At 44.5% G+C, this 26656-nt stretch overlaps 1 protein-coding gene across 2 annotated transcripts in view; it reads left to right on the top strand.

The window, feature by feature from the left end:
• Positions 1–26656, top strand: part of CCS (copper chaperone for superoxide dismutase) — a 91377-nt gene that overhangs the window by 6184 nt on the left and 58537 nt on the right. For both annotated transcript variants that reach the window (XM_088468405.1, XM_088468407.1), the window contains exon 3: positions 13249–13386. In XM_088468405.1, the coding sequence (XP_088324531.1) occupies positions 13249–13386 (138 nt within the window). The remainder of the gene's footprint in view (positions 1–13248; positions 13387–26656) is intronic.

The following is a 26656-nucleotide window of genomic DNA, read 5'->3' as shown; positions in this document are numbered from 1 at the left end:
GAGAAACTTACAGGGCCTGATTCAGCAAGGATCGCAGTAGCAAAGACGCATGCAATTGGTCGATTAATTCGCAGTGCGCGTACTAGCGATTGTAATGGGAAATGCGTTTGCAGAGGCTATGCAGAGCAAGAGCACATTGATTGACAGTGCCGTTTGTGGTTGGTGACGGGGGGGCGGCGGGTGAACGCAGGCGTGCCAGTACGCTACAACGCCGTTGCAGGGGCGTGCATAAATTATCCACTGCAATACCATACACGGCATGAGGACTCATTGCGTGTGCTGAAGTTAGTAATTCCTGAGTGAGGTCTGACCTGCCTTAACTGTGCATATGGGCCCGATGTTACTGATTATTTCGCTGTATTGCCCAAGTATACGGATGTGTGTAAGGGGAAGTGGGCGTCCTTATGTTAGGCTGTAATCGCAATGCGATTGTAAACATTTGCATTTCACCACTAATATTAGCAACTGTGGTGCGTGCGTTCTAGCAGAATAGCGATCCTTGCTGAATCAGGCCCACAGTCCACTATCGGTGCGCTGCTGTAGCTGTTGGTCTCAGGAGGTTTTGGGTCAGTCTCCCTGTATACCTCTCCCATGGACCAGGTATATAGTGCTCTATATCCTACCAACTTTTATGAAACTTCACAAAAAGAAAGCGCTATCTGATTGGTAGGAATAGATTTTCAATTTATTAAAATAAAACAATTAAGAATATTTCATAGCTAAAAACCAATAATTCATATACTTTTCTATACTATAAAAAAAGAAATGGGCAATTGCTTCCAACAATTAATGAGGTAACTATCCAGTTACTATTTCCTTTATAAATACTTCTTGGATATATAATATTTCAAAAATGCAAACAATATGCTTAAATAACACTCCAGTATTAATAAAACACCTTTTTATATTTTTTCTACAGTCTTTTAAAGAATATGGGTTAATAACAACATCCTTTTCCCAAACCCGTTGGTTGCAGATTATATTGTTTTACAGTCTCTGTATTTGTTCACACAGGTATGTGATCTCCAATAAATACTTGTGATAGCTGTACCCAGACTTAATCCAATATATTACCAGCTCTTTCCAGCCTTATGGATATTATATATTCTCTGAAAAGTTTCTTTACAATAGCCACATAGTAGCACAATCCATAGTCCCAGTAAATTGGGTTTTGATTATTTATACCTCTCCTGCTGTTGCTTGGTATGATAGATCACACAGCTCGTCTGGAGATAGTTAACAGGTGTTTTGTTTTTCTCCTGGATCTGGTACACCTATCAGGCAGTCCAACTGTACAGTTTCCAAGGACAGTGGGGATAATATAACGTGTTTCTCCGCCTTTTTAGTTAATCAGCGGCTTCCTCAGATATTTTTAGGTCTTTTTGCTGGTTTCATGTAAAGCCTTTTTGGCGGGCTTGTCCTCTCAGGACTTTATAAAGGATGGTTTGTGTGCTGTCTGTTATAAAGAACCACTTCACCAGTCCAGTATACCAGTCCCTGTACAAGAGCCTTCTTGGGTGTCGTCCTTGTCTCAGGTTATAAAGCAGTTTATGGATTGTATGGCTACTCCCATACTGCCTGCTTGTATGGGGTATCCACAGCATGCTATGTTTGCACCTCCTATACATCCTTCATGGATGGATGCTTATGCCCACTCAAGTCCGAGTATGGCTCAGTCAGCTGTTGCAAGGAGACCGGTAGTTACTAAGGCGCCTAAGTGAAAGTTTTTATTGGTCTGTTCAGCATATGGATCAGACACGTAATCAGATTATGCGCAGGGTTCTTCTCCAGGGACTGGTCCACAGTGGATATTCCTCCTTTGGTGAGGACGGTAAAGCATTCCTAGATATTCAGGATGATGACCCAACCCCTAGTAAGAAGGCTCCAGTATTTTAAATACCGGAAGGTGGCTAAAACGGGTTACCTAAATCAGAGCAGCTCACTGAGCTTATGGAAGTGGCATGGGGAAACCTGGATAAACTGTTTTATGTGAATAAAAGATTAACATTGTTGTATCCTTTTCCAGCTTCTGAATGTACTAAGTGGGTGGTACTTCCTACTGTGGATGCTCACGTGAGGCACTAAAGGTGCATACACACTGGCCGATTAAATTAGATGACTGAACTTTATCGTCCATTTTTAATATAAAAATGATGAACGATAACGACTACGCATTTTCCCGAGGGTCGTTCGTCATTATCGTTCATCGAGTAAACATGCAGGCCAACCTGACAATGTCGTCATGTTGCTGCATGTTGGGGAATGGGGGAGAGAGCCTGGTGCTGAACGATATCGTTAATGATATCGTCCAGCGGGTGTGCTCAATGTCATGAACGACATTGAGCACACCCTGCCGGGGACAAACTAGACGATATCGCTCAGGGAGCATATCGTCTAATGTATACGCTCCATTAGTCAGAAATGCTACATCGCCTATTACATCAGCATCTTCTCTTAAGGATTCTACAGATGGGAAAAACATGTCTTAAGGCAATATTTTCATCATCCGGAGCTGTTATTCGTCCAGCTATGGCTGGAGCCTGGTTAGCCATAGCTGTTGAAGAATGGACGGGGGGCATTGGAAGACTCTCTACCAGAGAACAGATGATTAAATAAGAATGTTAGAACCTGCACACACTGGAGTTGATATATAAGTTGCTGGTATTCAGGAGTCTATCCCAACTCCTATATTATATAGCATAGAATAATTTTAAACACTAATACCTGCGCTTGACTTAATTCTCTATATTCTATATGTGTATTTACCAGGTGTAAAGCACCCCTGCTCGTGTTAAGATGTAGAACTAGTAACCAAGGTTATCAGTCAAAAGGTATTTATTGTAAATATTGGGTAAAATAACTATAGCAGATAAAATTCTCTGGATAGTCACAGTGCTACCTTATCCCTAATGTATCTGCAATATGTGGCATGTTGCAAAAAGGGAGGGGGGGGGAAATGGTGTAGAGGTATATGGGATTATATTTCCAGTTCAATTTCCTGATCAGAAGGTGGTGTAATAATCCAGGGTTTTAGTAATAAACCCCTGATGATATAAGTAGAAAGAACAAAGTCAATATGTTCCAAATAATTTCCTATACAGAAGATGAATGTCTAGAACTCATGTGAGATCTGAAAAAATATATATAAATAGATACCAATGTTTCGGGTGTTGTGCTCTGGAGGGGCGGCGTCCCATGCCCTCTGTTCCGACAACTTACCCTGTTGTCCTGATGCTTCATTTTCCTTTCCGTTGTGCAGCTCCCAATAGATGGACGATACACTCCGCTGCCTGCCGGAATCACCAGCATCAGTGGGACAGGCAAGTCCCACGCTCCCGTGAGGTCACGTGGTCCTCCGCCGTCCACCCACACTGTTTGGTGGCTCTACTCACAAGGGAGGAGACTGGTCCGTGTGGAGATGATCTGAGGTGCGTGCCTTGTTACACCCTCCGTATGGAGAGAATAGATGATGTATATCTCTCACATACGGGAAGCGGTTTCCTGTTTGGGTGGAGCTGCAGTAGTTGTTGGAATTTTAGCTTCTTAAGCATCAGCAGCTTCAGTAGTGGCACGCAGGGTCCTTTTTGGTTAAGATCCTGGAAAGCTGATACAGGATCAAAGAAAGCTCTGGAAACCTTACCTTTCTATGGAAATATACTTTTTGGAGCAGAGTTAGATAATAGCTACTCTGGCGGCTTCAAAGTCTGCAGGTCTGCCATCTACTGGTACAATAAAATCTAGGCAGGTTTCTTTTCGGTCATTTCGTCATCCGGGACGAGCAAAGGAACGATATTCTTCCAGGCAGTCTAATATTCGCAGGACATCCATGCGACAAACTAAGAGGTCTTGTCCGGCCAGACGTCCAGCTTCTAAGCCGGAATACAAACCCTCAGCCTCCTCCTGGGGGATCCCATGGTGGGAAACTGACTTCTTCAGTTTGCGGATTACTGGCATCAAACAACAGATGCCTGGGTCTGAGAAGTGGTCTCTCGAATATGCCATCACTTTCCGGAGGCATCCTCCCCAGAAGTTTTTTTGCACAGGTCCTACTTAAGGTGTGGTCAAGGCCTTGGCCCTTCAGGAGGCCATTCACTCCCAGCAGGCAGGGGTAATAATTCCGGTTCCTGTGTTGCAACAAGGAAAAGCTTATTATTCCAATCTATTTTTGGTTCAGAAACCAAATGGGTCTCATCGCCCTATTCTAAATCTAAAAACCCTCAACAGGTTTATTCATGTACCCAAGTTCCGTATGGTGGAAACTCTCCGGTCAATTATTTTGGCAATGGAGCCTGGGGATTTTATGGTTTCCCTGGACATTCAAGATGCATATCTGCATGTTCCTATTACACCATCCCACCAACAATTTGTACGGTTTGCTGTCCCACAACAACATTACTAATTTCAGGCACTGCCCTTTGGCTTATCAGCGCACCCCCCCCCCCCCACCAGGTATTTACAAAGATAATGGCAGTCATGACTGCCTATCTCAGGTGTCAGGGAATCGGAATACTACTATATCTGGACGATCCTCTGATATTGGCACAAACTCCAGTTATTTTACAACACCATCTTCATCTGACCATAGCCTACCTACAAAAGCATGGCTGGATCATCAATTGGAAGACATCATTTTTCTTCCACACAGCCGATGGTACATCTGGGGGCACTTCTGGATTCTCAGGCCCAAAGGGTGTTTCTGCCAGAGGACAAGATTGCGGCACTAGCATTGCGAGTACGCAAGCTAAGGGTATCCATTCTATCAGCGATGCAGGTCCTGGGATCAATGGTATCCACCTTTGACATGGTGGGGTATGCTCCGTTTCATTCCAGGCCTCTGCATAGATTGATTCTCTCCACCTGTAACTGACAGTATCCGCTAATAAGGTCCCAGAGGATCCTTCTCCCTCCAGAGGTTCGTCTCTCCCTCCTGTGGTGGCTGAAAATGGTTCATCTGGACAAAGGGCGTCCATTCTGGATTCCAAATTGGGTGCCTCCCACCACAGATGCCAGTCTTCGTGGATGGAGGGCAGTGACAGGTCATCACACCTTTCAGGAAAGATGGACAAATCAGGAAAGTAATCTCTGTCAATAAACATTCTAGAAATGCGAGCAGTGTACAAAGCACTTATCATGGCACAGGACCTGCTCCAAGGCAAGCCGGTCCAGATTCAGTCAGATAACGAGACTACAGTAGCCTATCTCAATCATCAGGGAGGCACGTGAAGTCATGCAGCCATGAAGGAAGTGACAAAGGTTCTGATTGGGCAGAACGTCATCTTCCGGCTATCTCGGCAATATTCATTCCGGGAGTCCTCAATTGGGAAGCAGACTTCTTAAGTCGTCAGGACATGCACGCCAGAGAGTGGTCTCTCCACCCGGGAGTGTTTCGGCTCTTGGTGAACAATTGGCGTCTACCAGACAAAGACCTCATGACATCACGTCACAACCACAAGGTCCCCAGGTACGGGTCTAGGGCCAGAGACCCATCAGAAGCATCCGTGGACACACTGGCAGTAAGATGGGACTTCCAAGCTGGGGTATCTTTCCTCTAATTTCCCTCCTCCCAAGAGTCCTCAGGAAATTCAAGCAGGAAGGCGGAACAGTAATACTAGTGGCTCCGGCTTGGCCCAGACGTCATTGGTTCACCGACATACAGAATCTATACATAGGCAGTTCGTATCCTCATCCTCAAAGGCAGGATTTGTTAACACATGGTACCTGCCTGTATCCAGATTTACCTCATCTGGCTTTGACGGTGTGGCTCTTGAATCTTCCATCTTGAGAGCAAACGGTTTTTCCAGTTCTGTGATTCAAATGATGCATAGAGCACGGAAGCCGGCCTCTGCTTTTATCTATTACAGGGTTTGGTGTTCTTTTGGTCAATGGTGTTCCCACAGGAAGTATGACCCGAAGGTGTTTAGGGTTTCCTGGCTACTGGCTTTTCTCCAGGCTGTGTTATATCTTGGTCTCCGCCTGGATGCTTTGAGAGTGCAGGTTTCTGCATTATCAAAGTTGCAACAGGAGAGAGCGCAATTGGATAAACCAAATGATTTAATAAATATTAAGTGTAGTAAATCTATTGACAATAAGAAAATCTATACAATGAATCATAATTGAAACAAGTTAAAACATTGCAACTAAATGCATGTATACAAGACACTGATGTGATAAACTGAAGTTCAGCCTGATATATTTATATAATCAGAGGGTATCACATTGGTCTTATTGAATGAGAATCTGGAGGAAAAAAACCCCAAAAGGTAAAAAATGAGTCTGAATTGTTCTCCAATTCCGGATGCACTGTATATGGGCTGTTACACCAATAATATTGTGCACAATGTGAGCTGACCTGTTTGATGTATCTCCCCACTTACATCTAGCTGAAACCGAGGGCAGTGTCCGGAATGCCGCTCCGGTGGTGAATATTCGCCGTGTAGAGGAAAACTTGATCTCCAATGTTGGAGTGAAACCTCCGGTCTTTGGGCACCAGGGAGATAGTCGTGCAGGTGGTTGGCTGGTTTGGGGCCTCTCTTATGCTTCCTACTCCGTCCGAGTGGTCTATTACCAGTTGCCGCTGCCACAGTACTTTGTGGTGAAAAGAGAAATAAGGTGTACTAACGCGTTTCTCGTCCCTCGTCTGTCTGGCTGTTTCCTCAGAGCTATTACCTCTGAGGAAAAGGCCATAAAGACAAGGGCCGAGAAACGCGTTAGAACACCTTATTTCTCTTTTCACCACACAGAAGTTCTGACCGCAAAGTACTGTGGTCTGTTACCAGTTGCCGCTGCCACTCAGAGTAGGAAGCATAAGAGCGCCCCAAACCAGCCAACCACCTGCACGACTATCTTCCTGGTGCCCAAAGACCGGGAGATACCTCAAACAGGTCAGCTCATATTGTACACAATATTATTGGTGTAACAGCCCATATAACAGTGCTGTCACAAGCGACTTTAATAATTCACACTTTGGATTAAATTGGTATTGTTCTTTCATTATCCGCATGGAACTATAATATATATTTAAGGTATTGCACATCGGTGCATGGATGTTAATTATTCATACATTGGAGAACAATTCAGATGCATTATTTTTTACCTTTTTCAGGTTTTTTTTTCTCCCCAGATTCTTATTCAAGACCAATGTGATACCCTCTGATATATTATGTATATACGGTTTGAACTTCAGTTTATCAAATCAGTGTCTTGGATACATGCATGCATTTAGTTGCAATGTTTTAATTTGTTTAAATTTATGAATCATTGTATAGATGTTCTTATTGTTAATAGATATTACTAAACTTTTTAATATTTATTAAATCATTTTGTTTATCCGATTGCACTCTCTTCTGTTGCAATTCTGGTCTTTCCTATTCTAGGGGTTAGCCACCCCTCAGAGAGCTGCATACGGATTTCAGATTTATAACCCTATTCAAAGCCACAGCGCCCGATTGTGTTTGTGTGTTGTTTCTGCATTGTCAGTCTGATTCCAGAGAAATATTGCTTCATTACCAGATGTTAGAATTTTTTTTTTCCCAGGGAGTTCTGCGAGTTCAGCCTCTTTCTGTCCCACCGGTAGCACTGTGAGATCCGTCTTTAGTACTTAAGGGGCTACGGGTTCCCCCATTTGAACCTCTGGACTCTGTAGACTTGAAATGGCTGACAGCGAAAACTCTTTTTCTCCTCGCTATCTCTTCTGCACGCAAATTCTCTAATTTGGCAGAGCTTTCTTGTCCCTCCCCATTCTTGATTTTTCACCAGGATAGAGCTGTTCTTCGTACAAGGAAGGGTTTCCTTCCTAATGTAGTGTCCCGTTTTCATGTAAATTAAGAAATTGTAGTTCCATCTTTTCAGGCTCCAGACCTCTAGGTAAAGCCTCTCTGGATGTAGTTCGTGCTCTCTGTATCTATGTGGAGCGTACAAACTTTAGGGCAGTGGTCAGGGAACTGGGGTAAATTACCCCACATGGGGTAAAAATGAAATTCCTGGGGGTAATGGACGGACAGCTGGGCATGCATATGAATGATTCATATGCATGCCCGGCTGTGCCGCATGGAGGCTCTAAGCTGGACGCCCGCTGAGAAATTATTACCAGCGGTCGCCCGGTTCCTTCCCTGCAGCGCAGTGTTAGCGGAAGCTGGAGTTCTCTTCTGAACTCCAGCTTCCGGCTCTCTCCGTTATGACGTCTCTCCCATAGTTCCGAGGAGCAGCCGGGCGGACAGGACGGCGGCGGATGCAGGAGCGGGGATTAAGATAAGTGTGTGTGTTTTTTTATTTATTTATTTTTTAGTACAAGTGGCACTACAGGGGCATAACTATGGGGGCACTACTACATGATTTCCTTCTTTTCAAATCAAGGGGGTAACGTCGGCATATCTAAATATATTTTGGGGTAAAAGGTAAAGTTCCCTGACCCCTGCCTTAGGGGGACTGCTTTAGGACATCCCCATGGTATCACTGTGGACCCTGAAGAAGAAATTAAGAGTTATGGTAGACTTACCAATGATAACTTTTTCTTCGAGGTCCACAGGGCACCCACCCTGACGCACCTGGCTGCATTAGGTATTTTTTCTTTCGGTCACAGATTCCCTCATCTTGTGTGAGTTTCTGGTGTACGATTTGTTCTTCCTTGAGGCTTGTTTAAAAAACTGAAGACCTGGGGGCGGGGTATATATGGAGGAGGATCCGAGGCATCCTGGGAGGTGAAAGCTTTAACTGTTTGGTGCCTGGATCTCTCCAACCACATTACCCCATGCTATTTCTATTTACCGAAAACGAAGTTATCTTCATGTTTGTCCTGAGTACTTTTTCTTCTTGCAAACTCTTTTTTTTTTTTTTTTCTTTCTTTCTTTCTTAGAAGCCCCACTCATTTTGCTATAACAATTTCCAGTAAGCATAAGCAGACGCACGAGATCGGGAAGCTGCACTTCCCATTGACTGTTCTTTGAAGTTGTATAACAATGGAACAGAGAGAGCGAATTATTGCGGCCTGCGGGCGGTTTAAAATGTTAGCAGCAGTCTCATTGTCGCCATATCGTAGACCATACCAGATGATTTAGCACATACCATAACCAGTGAGGCAGTGACTATAGATTTAAAAATATTCCCAATCAAATGAGATTAGGCTGTCGGCGAAGTCTGAATAAAAACTATGTTGATGACTTTGAAAAATGTAAATTTGTAAGATGAACAATTTTAATTTAATTTTTTAACAGGTATTGTACTAATTGGTAGTTAAAATTAATAATTTAATGTATAAATACATTTTTATAGTAAAATAAACTGAAACTGCGGTTGGCCAACCTCAGAAACACTGCTGAATTAACGTAGAATTTGTACATCTACAGTCACTGTTACAACTGTTGTAAAACCAGATACCAACCACGAGAAAAAGCCCTATAGTAGTCCTTGGCCTTTTGCTCACCATGAAAATTTTTCTTCCTACGCTCCTGACAATGCTCTCATCAAACCTCTCAGAGATCATTCAGCGGTTGTTATATTATTCAGGTTTGTTTAATCATAGTCAGTAGTGCCCAGTATGGATCAACGACCTATACAATACTTAGCTGTGCTTAAGTCATACTCTGTAATACCAATTTATACCCAACAATCCATTTAGAATGCTTAGTAGTGTTTTCTTAATACCTAGTAATGTCCACATCAGACTAGTAAGTGCCCAAAGTATAAACAGCACTGCCCATAACATATTGAGCAGTTCTTTAATCATGCTTCCTGCTGGTAAATGTATACCCAATAGTAGCCCTGACCTAGCAGGACTCAGCACAGAGCATGCCTACACCACGCAATCTTTGCTATGTTGCTATAACGGACACCTGTGGTGCTGCATATGCACGTACTTATGTGTTTGTGGGTGATAGAATTGCGCAGCTCATATCTTTATGATTTCTTTATTCACACTGTTCTATTATCTCCCTCCTATCCCTTGCTCTGCAGACTTGCTGCTACTGTAAAATAGGGCTGCCAGCAGCAGGACTTTTATATGCTATTGTGAGAGTAATGTTGGTGCAGTGGAGCGCCAGCAGGCCCCACCTGTCACAACTCACGGATGGGTAGTGGATGCTAGTCTATATTTCGGGATTGGCGAGACCTAGTACTGAGACGTGGAGTCTAACGTGCCGGCGGTATTCACCAGGGACCCCCGCAAGGAGGTTTCGACTTGGCTGCGTCTGACACGCAGGTCCCGCCCCTCGGACTAGGTTACCTAGTACAGTTGCTTGTGTACTTTGGATACAGTGGTGTATACCAGACAGACAAAACAGTAAAAGGAATCCGATAATATCAGGGCCAGGAACGAAGCTGAGGTCAGAACCAGAGTACCAGGGAGGAGACTGATTCGGGTCATGGCAAGCAGAGGTCAGGATTAAGCAGGAGCAAACACTGATAAAGGAATGCTGAAGTAAGGTTGGGAGCCTATACTCTGGCACTTGTTTAGTGCCCAGAGACTCCCTCTTATAGGGAAGAGTTTGAATATCACGCCAAACATGACGTCACGATTGGCGCACCTGTCTTTTTTAATTTTCTTTTAGGTCGGTGCGCACTCCCCTAGGGGAGCCGTGCCACTTGCATTCCTTAGCCGCTGCTCAACAGAGGACTTCCCACCCTCTGTTGACCGGGACTCCAGTGTAGCCAGACCCAGTAAGTGACCACAGGGATCTGGCACACTGACAGCAACAAAGAACTACGACCTCAAGGTGTTAGTGGGTCTACCATACCGATTGACAAAATCTTATAAAAGCTAAATCAAGCGCTTGAAATTGGATAGTGTAGCACAATACCTGTAAAAAAGAAGGTGGTTAAATGATGTTTAATAGCCACTTTTGTAAGTTTTTAGGACAAGCAGTGTATAGGGTTCCGATATAAGCCATTTCAGTGTCCGTGTGGTGGAAGGTGGCACTCGTAACTAACTTTCCCTATCTATGCTTACCTTCCAATCTTCGCCGCAGCGTTGCCGGCTGGTTCCCTTCACGTGTATGTTCACTCAGTCTTCCGCTTACTGCAGTGCAGGGATAAACGATCCGTCTGTTTGCTGTTGCGTGTCCTTCACGTGTGCTGTGTCCAAAGCTTTCCTAAAAATCTGACGGTGTCCACAATTCATCTCAATAAATCTAAAATAATGCCTTGTTTATACACACACCTTCTCTAAAACCCTGTACATACTGGACGATGTGTGTATTGAGCGATATTGGCAGTGGAGCGGGTTCCAGCAGTCGGAGGTGGTAGGGCAGGGCCATGCAGCATTTGGCAGCATGGCAATGTTAACGATATCCCCAGATTGCGCTGCATGTACAGACGACTGGGGATATCGTTAACGACCCGCGGGAGCGCGCATCATTCATTGCTTACTGCATACACACTGAACAATTTGAACGATATATCGATTAAAGATGTCGTTATCATTCACAAATATGGGGCTTTATGTTTGTCAGAAGTCCATTAACCTGCCAATATGTCTTTAGGTTGTGACTGATTTAGTTGCATGATTAAGAGGAATTATACTGTTGATGGACTCTTGAAAACTGCATTTTAAAAAATAAATAAAAGCTATAGACCGCTTTGACTATGATAGTAATTGAAGTATATCTGAATTTTATATTCTCTACATATTAATTTTTTTAATATTAGTATTGCAATTATAATTTTGATATTCGAGTGAGTGTCCGTTCCCCCCCCCCTTCTCCTTGAGCTTGTCTGTGTTTGATTATTGCACAATTATTTTGTTTTAATTAGCATTATTATTATTATTGCACTATATATTGGCTGTATTGTTCTCTGTCCCTGGTGAGCCATATTGCTAAGTACGTTGATGGCACAAACAATGTCAAATACTGGTAGATGGTTGATGCTGTCCTGCCATGGCTAATGTTTCCTCGCTAATCTTAAGGTGCCTATCGATGAAACTATTAAAGTGAGTGAACGATAACGATATCATTCGATAATCGTTTGGAAATCATTTTGCAGTTTGTTTAAAAAATTGGTCTTTTAGACATCTATCATCGTGCAAACATGCTGGTCAACCTGACGATGACGTCCGGTTCAGCATGTTTGCAGATGGTTGATTGTGCCTACACTGAACCACTGCTCGTTCAGTGTAGGCACATCATAGACTGACAAACGACAATGTTGTAATTGTGCAGTCTTTTGCCTGTCTTCTAGTGGATAGGCACCTTTGCGTTTTGAACAAAGGCATCTTTCCTCTAAATACAGATGATGTAACAATTTTGCGGCCTGAAGAAATTTTAATGAGCACTTGGCAAATACTCATGAGACGTATGCTGCCCATCCACTAGCAGACCATAGAAACGACTTCACGATTACGATTGTAATCGTGCTGTTGTTTCTATGTCTGTAATAAGCCTACACTGAACGAGCAGTCGTTCAGTGCAGACTCCTCAATCATCTGGCAACATGCTGAACCTGACGTTATCGTCAGGTTGACCAGCATGTTTGCCCGATGATTGAAGTGCCCGATTTGCAAGCGATTCGACGTCGTTATCGTGCAATCGCCTGTCAATTGTCTACTGGATGGGCAGCATAATGCTGCATACACACGGAACAACTTGAACAACCATAGATATCGTTGATAGATTTCCCTCCAACTTTCTGTAGTGCAGGTCAAATGATTTTGGTTGTACACACTGATTGATAGATATTTCAGTGAGCTAAATATCATAGATATCTTTTTACAGGCAAATCTTTACAAAATCGTCCAAGTTGGCCTGTATGCATGAAAGACCATAGATCTCGTTATCGTTCATGCGGGAACGTGCATCGTTGTCAGGTTGGTGACTGCAAAAAAGTGAACGATATGGTTGAAATCGCTCATAAAAGTCGTACTGTGTGTATGCACCATTACGTCTAGTAAATTATCTGGCCATAACCTGTCTCGTGGTACACACTTGTAAATAAGCTTCATAATTTTTACATAATGGTTCAGCTCCCAGTATGTCTGCCTGTTGTATACATAGGTTACAGGTGCACTTTAATTAGTGTACCTACAGATAATATTGAACATGTGTAAAGTATCTGTTTTCACCAAATGTTTTACCAAAATGGCATTTTGTACAGTAGAAATCTAAGTACAGTATAATCCATCTAAATGGTAAACATTAGTGCCTTTTTACATTCTGAGAAGTACAATTTTTATAATGTTCAGGTAATCTAATATTCAGTTCTGCAACTCTTGTTTGGTTCTCTGCTGTCTGTTCCTACCCTTTTATTTGCTTCCATCCGCAGGCGTGGAGAACGTGACTGTCAACCTGGAGTCAGGAGCTGTAACCATGGAGACCACGCTGCCAGCATTAGAGGTGCAGAGGCTGCTTGAGAGCACAGGACGTAGGGCAGTGTTAAAAGGAATGGGAAGCAATGAAACACGTATGTTATAATTTTATAGAAGTCCTTATTATTCTGTATTTTTTTATTTAGTTGAAAAGGGGGTCAATCCAATTAGGTGAGAGTTGCTATTTCCTCTTCGAATTTGCATAGCAAATTCATTTTGCAATCCAATTAGCAACTCTCACTGAATCAGTCAGACTGAACTCTCATCTTTCCACTCGCACCTCCCTGGGGGTGAGAGATGGGAAGGTAAATCTTTATTTTAAGGTTAAAATGTTGGGACACTGTGCTGAACCTCTTGGACACCCAAGCCCCCCCCCTCCCCCCCCCCCCCCACTTTAATGACTAAGCATTTTGAAGTTTCCAATTAGCTTAATTAGTCCCATAATTACATGTAATTTTTTGGGGTAAAAAAAACTCCTCATATTACCCCAAAATCAACTTATTTAGATAGTTTAGGTACCCCAAATTTAATTACAATATTTTATTAATTAAATTTTTTTTTTTTTTCTTTAAAAACCTGCATTACCTTCCTATTCTTGCTGCATTATAATTGTTTGTCCCTGCCCGAGCTGTACTAGGTAAAGAACTACTGCTCCCAGCATATTCTTGCTGCATGATACTTGTAAAGGACTACTGCTCCCAGCAGCATATTCTTGCTGCATTATAATTGTTTGTCCCTGCCCGAGCTGTACTAGGTAAAGGACTACTGCTCCCAGCATATTCTTGCTGCATGATACTTGTAAAGGACTACTGCTTTGAACAATTAACTTAGATGTAATGTTAAATTAAGTAGTATGTCACTGCATAGTATCTGTAGTTGTTGGTTTAGAATATAGTTTTATGTTTGTGTTTTCTTAGTTCAATGCAAGGTATATAGACCCAGATGCTAGCTTAATGGTATGTTCTGTTTGTTTGTTTAAGGTAATTTATTGCTTGCAATAATAGTGGGAGTGTTTTGGGGGTTGTTAGAAATTAGTGGTTTCACATGCTAGGTCTCCTATGTAAGGTTCATTAGAAGGCTGGACTAAGCCTTGGCTGGGTGCCCTATCTTTAGAAGTGTCCTATTTTAAAAGTGTCAACTTCTTTTTAAATCGATTAATTGGCGTTATATCAGCGTTAAACAGCAGTGAAACAGAAGGAAACCCACCAAACTACAAACAACAACCTAATTAATTGGACAAAGTGGAATGAACAATTGTGAGTTCACAGTCTCCATACTACTAGCTCCTGTGGACACATAACCAGGACTTTCATTATTGAACTCCCTGTCTGGTGGCTGCATAAACCTTGTGCCTCCCTTGCTACTATTGCTGCTGGCTCTGTGCTTTACATATAATCCTAATGCATACTTATCTGTGTTATGTCAGTTTTCCTCTATAATAATGTACTTTTACCTTAGCTCTTTTTCTAAGTCTTATATCTAGCTCCTACCACTGTATATTTTACTATTTAATTTCTGCTCCCACCAAATCTCCACTTTTTTATACTCAATAATAAACTTTTGCAGTACAGACTCTTTTCCCACACTGCACTATTACTTGCGTTTCTGGAAATCTGCTCTCTCCTACATTCTGTCTTCATTCCTACTTTTAACTTTTCTTCCCCTATTTACATCATCCTTACTATTACCATGTTTTCTTCAAATCCCACCTTCACTCTTTTGTTCTGCCCGTTGCTTCCACCTTTATCCTTTCCCCCTTGTCTCCTCCACTTCCTCTTCCCCTTATCTCCTCTCCTCTGTTTACCTTCCTCCCCATCTTCTCCCATTACTCCACTTTCATTCTCTTATACTCCACAGGGGTCCTACAACCTCACTGCTAATCCCTCCTCCCACTCCCCTCTCCATGTCACTTTACCCCACATCCATCCACACATCATTAATTTCCCTTCCTGCCCACCTTCTACTGGCTCCCCTTCTAGCACTGGAGTCCGCACCATCGCTACACTCTATTCAGCTCGGTCCCCCAAATTAATCTCACCCCCACGCTATAGCAACCCTGATAATCTCATTCAAATCTCTCCAACAAACTCTGTCCCTCTATCCTGTGCCCTCTGGAATGCCAGGTCAGTCTGTAATAAACTGGTCCCAACCCATGACCTTTTCATCTCCAACTCCCTGAATCTCCTGGCTATTACTGAAACCTGGATTTCACCCTCTGACACCGCTTCTGCTGCAGCTCTCTCCTCTGGGGGCCTCACCTTTTCCCACACCCCACGACCTGGGGGTCGCCATGGTGGTGGTGTTGGGGTCCTTCTATCCCCTGGTTACTCATACCAACCCATTCCCTCTGAACCATCCCTCACATTCTCTTCATTTGAAGTCCATGCTATACGCCTCTTCCACCCAGTACACCTCCAAGTAGCTGTCATTTACCGTCCCCCTGGCCCTCCCTCCAAGTTCCTTGACAACTTTGCTTCCTGGCTCCCTCACTTTCTCTCCTCAGACCTTCCCTCCATTATCCTAGGTGACTTCAATATTCCAATTGATATCCCCACAGAATCCTCTGCCTCCAAACTCCTCTCCCTCACATCGTCACTTGGTCTCTCCCAATGGACCTCCTCACCCTCCCATGTGAGTGGCCATGTGCTTGATCTGGTATTCACACACCGTTGTGATATTTCTGACCACCTCAATTCCCCATTCCCTCTTTCTGACCATCACCTTCTCTCTTTTAACCTGTCCCTCTCTCCTTCCCCTCCTCTACCTCCAAAAGCCTCCATTACTAAGCGTAACATTGACACTATCGACACAGGTTCCTTTTCTTCCCTGCTTGACTCACTTCTCTCCCCCATCCTCTCTCTCTCCTGCCCTGAACAAGCCGCCTCCCTATACGATGCCTCCCTTACTTCTGCTCTGGACTCTGTTGACCCAGCGATCACTATTCACACTCGCAGATCTACTCCTCAACCCTGGCATTCCAAATGCACCAGATACCTGCAAAAGTGTTCTCGAACTGCTGAGCGACAGTGGAGAAGATCACGCTCTAAGGCAGATTTTCTCCATTTCAAATTTATGCTCTCATCCTATAGTGCTGCGCTCTCCCTCTCTAAACAGTCATACTTTAAGAACCTCATCTCCTCTCAGTCCTCTAATCCCCAGCGTCTCTTCACTACTTTCAAATCCCTCCTTCGCCCACCCCCTCCTCGTCTCCCCTCCTTGCTCACTGCCCTTGACTTTGCTACCTACTTTACATCTAAAATTGATTCCATACGTCAGGACATCATATCCAATCAGTCCCCCAGCTCTCCACCTCCTCCTTTCCCTAGTCACCCCTCCCCATCAACTTTACCAACTCTAACATCCTTCTCCCCTGTATCTGGAGAGGAAGTCATGGCCCTCATCCGGTCCTCCCCCCCTTCCACCTCCCCCCTTGATCCCATCCCCTCCCACCTCCTCCGCTTCCTCTCTCTCTCAGCCTGCTCCCATCTTGCCCACCTCATTAACCTCTCCCTCTCATCAGGCACTGTTCCTTCTGCATTCAAACATGCCCTTGTCTCCCCCATTCTTAAAAAACCTACCCTTGATCCTAACCTTCTTTCTAACTACCGTCCCATCTCTCTCCTCCCCTTTGCCTCCAAACTCCTTGAGCGGATTGTCTACAACCGCCTTACCACTTTTCTTTCCTCCCACTCCCTCCTTGACCCTTTTCAGTCTGGCTTCCGTTCTCTCCACTCCACTGAAACTGCCCTCACAAAAGTCAGCAATGACCTCCTTGCTGCCAAATCCCAAGGCCACTACTCTCTTCTCATTCTCCTTGATCTCTCTGCTGCTTTTGACACTGTGGACCACCCTCTCCTGCTGAATATCCTTCACTCCCTTGGTCTACGTGAAACTGCCCTCTCCTGGCTGTCATCCTACCTCTCTGACCGATCTTTTTCAGTTTCCTCTCACGACTCCTCTTCCCCTCCACAGCCTCTTACAGTAGGTGTTCCCCAAGGTTCTGTTCTTGGTCCTCTCCTATTCTCCCTCTATACTTCCTCTCTAGGTGAACTCATCAGCTCTTTTGACCTCCAGTATCATCTCTATGCTGATGATACTCAAATCTACCTTTCCTCCCCTGATCTCTCCCCCTATCTTCTGACTCGTATCTCCAACTGTCTCTCTGCTGTCTCTTCCTGGATGTCCCAGCGATTTCTTAAACTTAATATGTCTAAGACAGAGCTAATCATCTTCCCACCCTCCCACATCACCTCACTTCCCACTATTTCTTTATCAATTGATGGAATAACTATCTCATCTAGTCCCAAGGTGCGCTGTCTTGGAGTTATCCTGGACTCATCCCTCTCCTTCAAACCACATATCCAGAACCTTTCACAGTCCTGTCGTTTCCATCTCAAAAATATTTCTAAGATCAGACCCTATCTCACCCAGGATGCTACTAAAACCCTCATACACTCACTGGTCATCTCCAGATTGGACTATTGTAACCTCCTCCTATCTGGCCTCCCCAAATCCCATCTCTCTCCTCTCCAGTCTGTCCTCAATGCTGCTGCACGGCTTATCTTCCTCTCCAAACATTCTGTATCTGCCTCCCCTCTCCTACAAGCCCTACACTGGCTCCCCTTCCCTTTCAGAGTCCAATTTAAGGTTCTCACGCTCGCTCACAAAGCCCTCACCCAATCTTCTCCCATATACATCTCTGATCTCATCTCCCTTCACGCTCCTCTCCGCCCTCTTCGCTCAACTAATGCACGCCGCCTTTCATGCCAGCTGATTACTTCCTCCCACTCCCGCCTCCAAGACTTTGCCCGCACTGCTCCCCACCTCTGGAACTCTCTCCCACTCCGCATCAGACTCTCCACCTGTTTGCAATCCTTCAAACGGGCTCTCAAGACCCACTACTTCATCAAAGCCTTCCAGCTATCATTCTAACTCCTTGCTACATGCTCATTCGTCCCCATCTACCCCATCTGTGTCAACCCAGTTTGTCTTCCCCCACCTTTTTAGAATGTAAGCTCTCACGAGCAGGGCCATCTACCCTCTTGTGCTTCTCCTTACTATAGTGTCATTTACTTCTTACTCACCACTAGGGCACCTAACACTTGGTTGCTTATGCTCTGTTGCTTATCTGGGTGATATGGTCACTAATGTAGCAATATATATTATCCATGTCCTGTATTGTATTGTTCTGTAAGTCACTTGTATACAATTTGTTTTTGTACTTTGTAAGGCGCTGCGGAACACTTGTGGCGCCATATAAATAAATGCTAATAATAATAATAATAATAATAATGCCGACACACACTCTTCTATATGGTCCTGCTAACGAAAATATCCATTTTGGTGGTTCCAGGATGGTCTCCCCACTTTTTCATGCACTTGTCTCAAATCTCTTTTGGCAGTCAATTCGCACCCCTCCGTTGCGAGTAGTGTGAATAGTTATTTTTAATTGGATAATTCTCGGGAGTGTGCTTTGATGCAAAGTCTGCGAGTTTCAAGAAACAAAAGTCGCTTCTCGCAATTCGCACCTAATTAGATTGACACTCAAATACTACCAAAAAATGACCTATAGAAAGTATAGTGTAAATGCACTTCAAAATAATTGTACTATAATTCCCCTATTATTTACACTGGTTCAAAATAGGACATGTCATTCAATCATTTTCAGTACGCAGTCTCAAGCATCAGGCACTTTCACAGTTACCATAGGAGGGCAGTATAAATCCTAATGTGAGCTATGTTAAGTTTGCTAGAAATACTTTCCAAAAGGCTACAGCAGAGCAAACTGCTCCTTAATTATTCCTGCCCCCTATTTATAGCAAACAGGGCCTCCTCGTTTTCCGAAGCAAAGAGCTTGCAGCTCGAGCATTCGGTATCAAGCCTGTCCATACTGCTTCAGTAGAGCTATGATCCAAGTAACAAAGGTATTTGGTGTGGAACGCCTTATTTGTTATATGCAAGGTCATGATTGATTAGTAAGCAGTTGTCGAATTAGTAGACAACACATTCAAATGTTTACTATTATTGTTTTGAAAAAGGGGAAAAAAAACTAATCAAACAAAGTTTTTTTTTTTTTTTTTTAAATTTTGTTTTTATTTGATTTTCAAAAAGGAGATGGGGGGCGTTCAGCATAAAAAAGGGGCGAGAGAGAAAGTTAAACGCTCGGAGGGAAGACACATCCTTCAAGTATGTAACAAGTTCACTTAAATGCAACCAAATTAATGTAAAATATAAAGTACCCGTAGCTTGCAAATAACATATCGCAATACAGGTCATGCCAAACAACTAAAAAAAACCAACCAAAATCTGAACAGACTGCAGAGTTTATTTTATAAACTGTTATTTATATAATGCTATGTTTTACTCTGAATGGTGTTGCATAAATTTTGTGGCGCCATATAACTAAAAGATTATAATAGCGCTCACACATTCTGCAGCACTTTACTGAGATTTTGAAGTTAATATGTTTTTAGATTGTGGAAGGAAATCATAGTACCTGGAGGAAACGCAACAAGGGATGAACATATACAAAAATACAGATAGGACCTGACATTTTAAATCAATTAAATAAAATCCTTCCTACTGCTCGTCCTCCAACCTCTTATTTAGGTCAATTTCCCATCTGAGTTGGGCAGGAAGTTTCTCTGGGTTTTGTTCAAAAAGTATGAAGTTATACCCCCTTTATGATTAGAAGAGGTAAGACACACCAAAACAAGGGATGTGTGAGTGCAATTTGTGCCTCGAGACAATCCTGTCTCGACGGTCTACAGACAATTCCTTGGACTTCATGCTTGGTTTGTGCTCTGACATGCACTGTCAAGTGTGGGACCTTATATAGACAGGTGTATGCCTTTCAAAATCAGGTCCATCAACTGAATTTACCACAGGTGGACTCCATCCTTAAGATGTTCCTACAGCTTAATTGATCAGTGGAAACGGGATGCACCTATTTTGAGCTTCATGGCAAAGGCTGTGAATACTTATGTACATGTGATTTCTTAGTTTTTTTTTTTTTTTTTTCATTAAATTTGCAAAAATCTCAAAAAAAACTTTTTACATGTTTTCATTATGGGGTATTGTGTGTAGAATTTTGAGGACAAAAATTAATTTATTCCATTTTGGAATAATGCTGTAACATAACAAACTGTGGAAAAAGTGAAGCGCTGTGAATAATTTCCGGATGCACTGTATACCCAGCCACAGGCAGACCATTGTAAGTTTGGTGCCTGCAGGACCAGTCGCACCTTTTAGGCGGGGACTGCTTAGACAGCCCCAAGCTTTATTTTTATGATCATTTTTTTTTGTTTTATTTATCTGTGTAAACATTAAGGCGTTCCAATGGGCTCTGGTGCTGCTGCTCCAACTACCTACGCTGGCGCCGCGACACTGGTGAGTGGTCCGGTGATTACAGCGGGGGCCAGGGGGGCTCTGCTAGCCGCTCCACTTCGGACCCGGGGCTGCAGCCGGACATATGGAGAAGAACAGGTAAGGCGGTTCCCCGCTTGCGTTTTGTGCAGTCCTTACCTCTGTCGATAGAGACCTGCCGGAGGACATTGTAGTGGGGCGACTGGTTCATCTGCTCCCCCACTAGACCACAAGGGCAGTTGAAAGCTGCTTCGGGGACCACGTAGAGGCACGCGGTACCCGACGGTTGATGCAGCAGCGGGAAGGTAGGCTCTCCCCCAGCAGCCCCTCATCCAGCCCAGAGCGCGATCTCTCACAAGAGGTTTCCTGCCTCTGAGCTGCTCCTCCTCACCCTCCTCCCTAATATGAGTCTATCAGCAGCCATTATTCAGTGCTTTTCTGTAGCTAGAGGTCGCTGGAGATTCGGGTCCAGTCTCCCTGTATACCTCTCCCTGGGGCCAGGTTATACAGCGAACAAATCCTACCAGCCCTTTGAGGCTTGAGTAGTTGATTGAGTGCCCATTATTCTAAGTAGAATTATATGCATTGTATTTGGCTTGTGCTAGATTTGCTGTTGTGATATACTGTCTTAAAACTTTCTGATTGTCGGTTATATCTATCCCTGCTGCTCTTGTTTAACCCTCAACTACCAGGTGTCTAGGGGTTCATTATTACTTTACATTTACTTGTATTTGTGAAGGGTGTCACACTGCATTACTAGCCATATATTGATTGTGTGCTGCAGGCTGGCTATTATGATGTCTTCTAAGGGTAAACAGGAGCCTGAGGCCCCTGTGCTGGTTACTTGCAGATCCTGGTCAGTGGGCTTGTCCCCTCAGGATTTTGTGCCGGATGGTCTGTGTGCTATTTGTTATGTACCACCTCCCCAGTCCATCATACCAGCCCCTGTCCAGGAGCCATCTTGGGTGTCCTCCTTACCCAGGTTATGATGCAGCTAGTGCACCACTTATCAGCCCCCATGATGCCTCCCACCATGGGATACCCACAGCTATTACAGCCTACTATATCTGTACCCCCTATGCATCCTCCTTTTGGTGGATGTTTATGCCTACTCTGTTCAGAATATGGCTCAAATGTCTGCTGCCTATCAGCAAATGTTACAGACGGACTGACTGTTAGCCACCAAAGCACATAGGCGGACTGTCTCATCCTCTCAGTCCACCCAGCTTTCGGATTCTGACGCATTATCTGAGGAGGCAGATGATGCACATGGTTCTGTCCTTGGGTCGTCCTCGGACGAGGAAGACTGTCATTCAACAGTGGATGTCCCTTCTTTAGTGAGGGCGGTTAAATCAATCCTGAATATAGAGGATGCTGAACCGGCCCCTAAGCCTAAAACTCCGATGTATAAACGTCAAAAGGTGGTTAAGGCTGGATTGCCTCAATCAGAACAGCTCACTGAGCTCATGGGAGAAGCTTGGGGTACTCCTGGCAAACTGTTCCAGGTCCCAAAAAGGCTAGCGACTTAGTACACTCACCAGTAGGGAGAGGGCAAAAAGTGGGAAGTCCCTCCCACTGTTGATTCGCATGTGGCACGCTCTGTAAAAGCAGCGTAGAGCTTCTGACTGTCTGCATCCTCTCTTAAAGATGCCATGGATAGAAAACTGGAAACTTGTCTCAAATCAGTCTACTCGCTTTCCGCTGCTATTACTCGGCCGCCTATGGCCGCGACCTGGGTAGCTGAGGCTATCGAAGGATGGTCAAAAGCACTGGAAGACGCGACCAGGGAACAACTGGCCTACATTTCCCATATTCAGGAAGCGACCTCTTATTTGGGAGAAGCTGTGTTGGATACTGGACTCTTTGCCTCTAAGGCATCTGCGACCTAGGTAGTCGGCCGCCGGGTCTTTTGTCAACTGTCCTGGAAAGCGGACATGGAATCCAAGAAGGCCCTCGAATCCTTACCCTTCTCTGGAGACAGGCTGTTCGGCGCAGAGTTGGACAAAATCGTGGCTACTGTGGAAGCCTCAAATCTGCCTTTCTGCCATCAGCAGCTGCCCCTAAGCCTAGGCCATCCTCTTTTCGGTCCACTCGCCCTCAGGCAGCCTAGTTCTCAGAAGACCACCAAGCCGCGAGCCAAGCAGTCTTGGTTGGCCAGACGTCCAGCTTCCAAGTCTGACGACAAACCCACCACCTGATGGGGCGGGCCTCCTCCTTGGGGGATCCCAGGGTGGGAGGCTGACTGAATTGCTGACTCTTGGCGTCAAATAACAGACGCCTGGGTCCAAGAAGTGGTCTCTCAGGGATATGCTCTCCCATTTCTGAAGCGTCCTCACCAGCAATTTTTTTTGTACAGGTGCCCTGTCAGACTCTATCAAGGCCCTGGCCCTCCAGGAAGCCATTCACTTCCCTGCTGAGTTAAAGTGTGATAACACTGGTTCATCGAGGAACTGATTTTCAGAAGCCCAACAGGTTTCATCGGCCTATTCTGAATCTCAAATTCCTCAACAAATTTATCGAAACTCTACAATCAATTGTCCTGGCATTGGAGCCTGGGGATTCCATGGTTTCTCTGGACATTCAGGATGCATACCTGCATGTGCCTCTTACTCCAACCAATCAACTGTTTCTACGGTTTGCTGTTCTGCAGCAACATTACCAGTTTCGGGTGCTGCCCTTTGGTGTATCAACAGCCCCTCAGGTCTTTACCAAAATAATGGCAGTTATGGCGGCCCACCTCAGGCGTCAGGGATTCAGGATTCTGCAATACCCAGATGACCACCTAATCTTGGCACAGTCACCGGCTGTGTTACAACTCCATCTCCAGCTGACTGTGGACTGCCTGCAAACACACGGCTGGCTCGTCAATTAGAAAAAGTCTTATCTCTCTCCAACACGGCGAATGGTACATCTGGGGGGCATTCCTGGATTCTCGAATACAGAGGATCTTTCTGCCAGCGGAAAACATTTTGTCACTGCAATTGCGTGTGTGCAACTTGCTTCACAGTTGAAGGGTATCTATTCACTCAGCAATGCAGGTCCTGGGGTCCACTCCAGGACCATTCAACAACTGATTTTCTCCCGGTGGCATGGACCGTATCAGCTGATCCGGTCCCAGACGATCCCTCTCTCTCCGGAGGTCCGGCTTTCCCCCTCATGGTGGCTGCAGTTGTCCCATCTGAACAAGGGTCGCCCCTTCTTGATTCCAATTTGGGAGCTTCTCACTACAGATGCCTGCCTTCGCATGTGGGGCCGGTAACCGGTGGTCATACTTTTTCAGGGACGGTGATGAAACCAGGAAAGTCACCTGCCCATAAACATTCTGGAGCTTCGAGCAGTGTAAAGCCCACTCACTCAGGCGCAAGACCTTCTCCGGGGTAGGCTGATCCAAATCCATTCCGACAACGCGACTGCGGTAGCCTGTTTCAACGATCAGGGAAATACGCGAAGTCGAGCAAGCCATGTGGGAAGTGGCACACATCCTGGTCTGGGCCGATTGTCCTCTCCTGGCAAGCTCTGCAGTGTTCATCCCCGGAGTCCTCAACGGGGGAGTGGACTTCTAAGCCGTCAGGATATATACACGCCGGAGAGTGGGCTCTCCACCCGGATGTCTTTCAACTCCTGATGGACAAATGGGGGCCTACCAGAAGTAGACCTCATGGCTTCACGTCATAACCACAAGGTCCCCAGGTATGGGTCCAGGACCAGCGACCCCTCAGCCGCCTTTGTGGACGCTCCAGCAGTGAGGTGGGACTTCAATCTCTCATAGCTCTTTCCTCTGATCTCCCTCCTCCCTTGGGTCCTCCGAAAGTTCAAGCAATGAGGTGGCATGGTGATACTAATGGCCCCAGCCTGGTCCACGCGCCATTGGTTCACCGACCTACGGTGTCTCTCCATAGACACTCCTTTTCTACTTCCTCCTAGGCAGGTTCTGTTAGTGTAGGGTCCTTGCCTACACCCGGACCTACCTCGTCTGTCTTTGATGGCGTGGTTCTTGAGTCATCCCTCTTAAGAGCCAGGGGTTTCTCTCACTCTGTGGTCAAGACGATACGCAGGGCGCCTTACGTAAGATTCAAGGGAAAAGGGTTAGGGGGAAGATTTATGCACAGGATCTATTTGATATAGTAGTGATGTACCAACAATAATGAAATTAAACTGGAGTAATATCCTTGTCAATAGTACAAAGTTGGTGGTGCTCCCGGGAATTGATATGTAACTATATTAAATTTAGTTTTGCACAGGCAAAAAAATTAAGAAACTCCCTTTGTGGGGCACTCTTTATATAGTTGATAATATGATACGGTTATGATTAAAATATAACCTTTAGTCGAAACATACCTTTTATAAAACAGTAAATCGCGGTAGAGACCGTAAACAAACAATATACAAAAGATATACAGGTTGAGTCTCCCATATACAAAATGCTTGGGACCAGGGGCATTTTGGATATCTGAATATTCCGTATTTTGCAATATATGCATACCATAATGAAATATCTTGGGAATGGGACCCCAATATACACACATAATGCATGTATGTGTTATGTACACCTTATACACACAGCCTGCAGTTACTTTTATACAATATTTTCAATAATTTTGTGGCTCAAACAAAGTTTGCGTAAATACATGAAATTAATTTTTCATATACACCTTATACACACAGACTGCAGGTAATCTTATTCAATATTTTTAATTTTGTGCTTTAAACAAAGTTTGTGTACACTGATCCATCAAAAAACAAAGGTTTTACTATCTCAGGCATGCTAAAAATATTCCGTATTTCGGAATATTTGGATATGGGAGACTCAACCTGTATATGGGTGAAAAAATAAGAGAGGAAGTAGTAGTGCATTTCCTAAGATAAATATTGGTTCTGGTAATCAAATTATGACCGTTGTTTAAGACATACAAAGTCGTAAAATTTAAAGCATAATTGTGACTGAAATCAAATGACTAAATTGCACATGCCCTTGTGTAGCAATAGAGGGGAATAGGATTATTCTAGCAGCAAAGAAAGAGGCATTAAATATAATTATGCATACCTGAATTGTTGCAATTGGTAATCATGACCCATTTAATCATATGACCGTATTGCCTGAATCTATTTAAAGCAACAAAATCAAGTATGTCTATTGCACCTGCCCTTATTCTAGCAGTAAGGGAAAAAGAGGGGCATCACATATAATTGTGTTCACCCTACTTAATGAGTACTGATAATAAATGGCATACACAGACTCCACAAACAGAAATAAAGATGGATACTACACAAAAGAATGTCATCAATTATATTTCTACTGCAGGGTCCATAGGGCTCCACAGGAGACCTTGGGGTATAGGTTGATGACGTCAGTCGTCGAGCACCTCAATAGTTAAATTTGTGCTCCCAGGATGCACCGGGCTCCTCTCCTATACCCCGCCCCCAGGCCAAGGCACCTCAGTTTCGTAGGTGCTCGGCACTGAGTCGTGTCACTTCAAGAGGGCTGCGTTGACAGCCCAGAAAATAGTAGTTGTTTTTTTACTGCAGAGTGGTCAGCATGGGCTGTCCAGCGGACGCCTATGCTGCCACTCCGACACCCTGCCGGCGCCGAGATGCTGGCACTGCGCTAGGGATCGCGGCGGGTGTCTGGGGGTTTTTTGCTAACAAAAGCGGACGTTGTGTCATCCCAGGGGCTAATAGCATGCCAGGGGAGTGGGCCTTCCCTGTATGGCACAGCCGTCCCCACCCCCGCTGCACTGCACGCCTCTCCATAGCGGTTTGGCGGTTGCAGGCAGCTCTCCTCCCTCAGGCACACCCCTGTGAGTCCTCTGACGGCAATTTTTAATGTGCATAAAACGCTAGTCTCACAGGGAGCTGCAGAGCCTGGGTCCCCCTACATACCCCTCCTCCAAGCAGGTCGGTGTATGTAGCACTATTCCTACTAGACACAAGGTCTAGTTAGTTGATAATAGTGCAGATTTTCCTGGCATTGTATGTGTGTGTTGCTAGCGCTGTCAGAGA

This window comes from Taudactylus pleione, unplaced genomic scaffold, assembly GCF_031769625.1.
Source record: "Taudactylus pleione unplaced genomic scaffold, aTauple2 ptg000085l, whole genome shotgun sequence".
In the NCBI taxonomy this organism is placed as follows: Eukaryota; Metazoa; Chordata; class Amphibia; order Anura; family Myobatrachidae; genus Taudactylus; species Taudactylus pleione.
The sequence above is the reverse complement of the archived record's forward strand: the minus strand, read 5'-3'. Positions and strand labels throughout refer to the sequence as shown.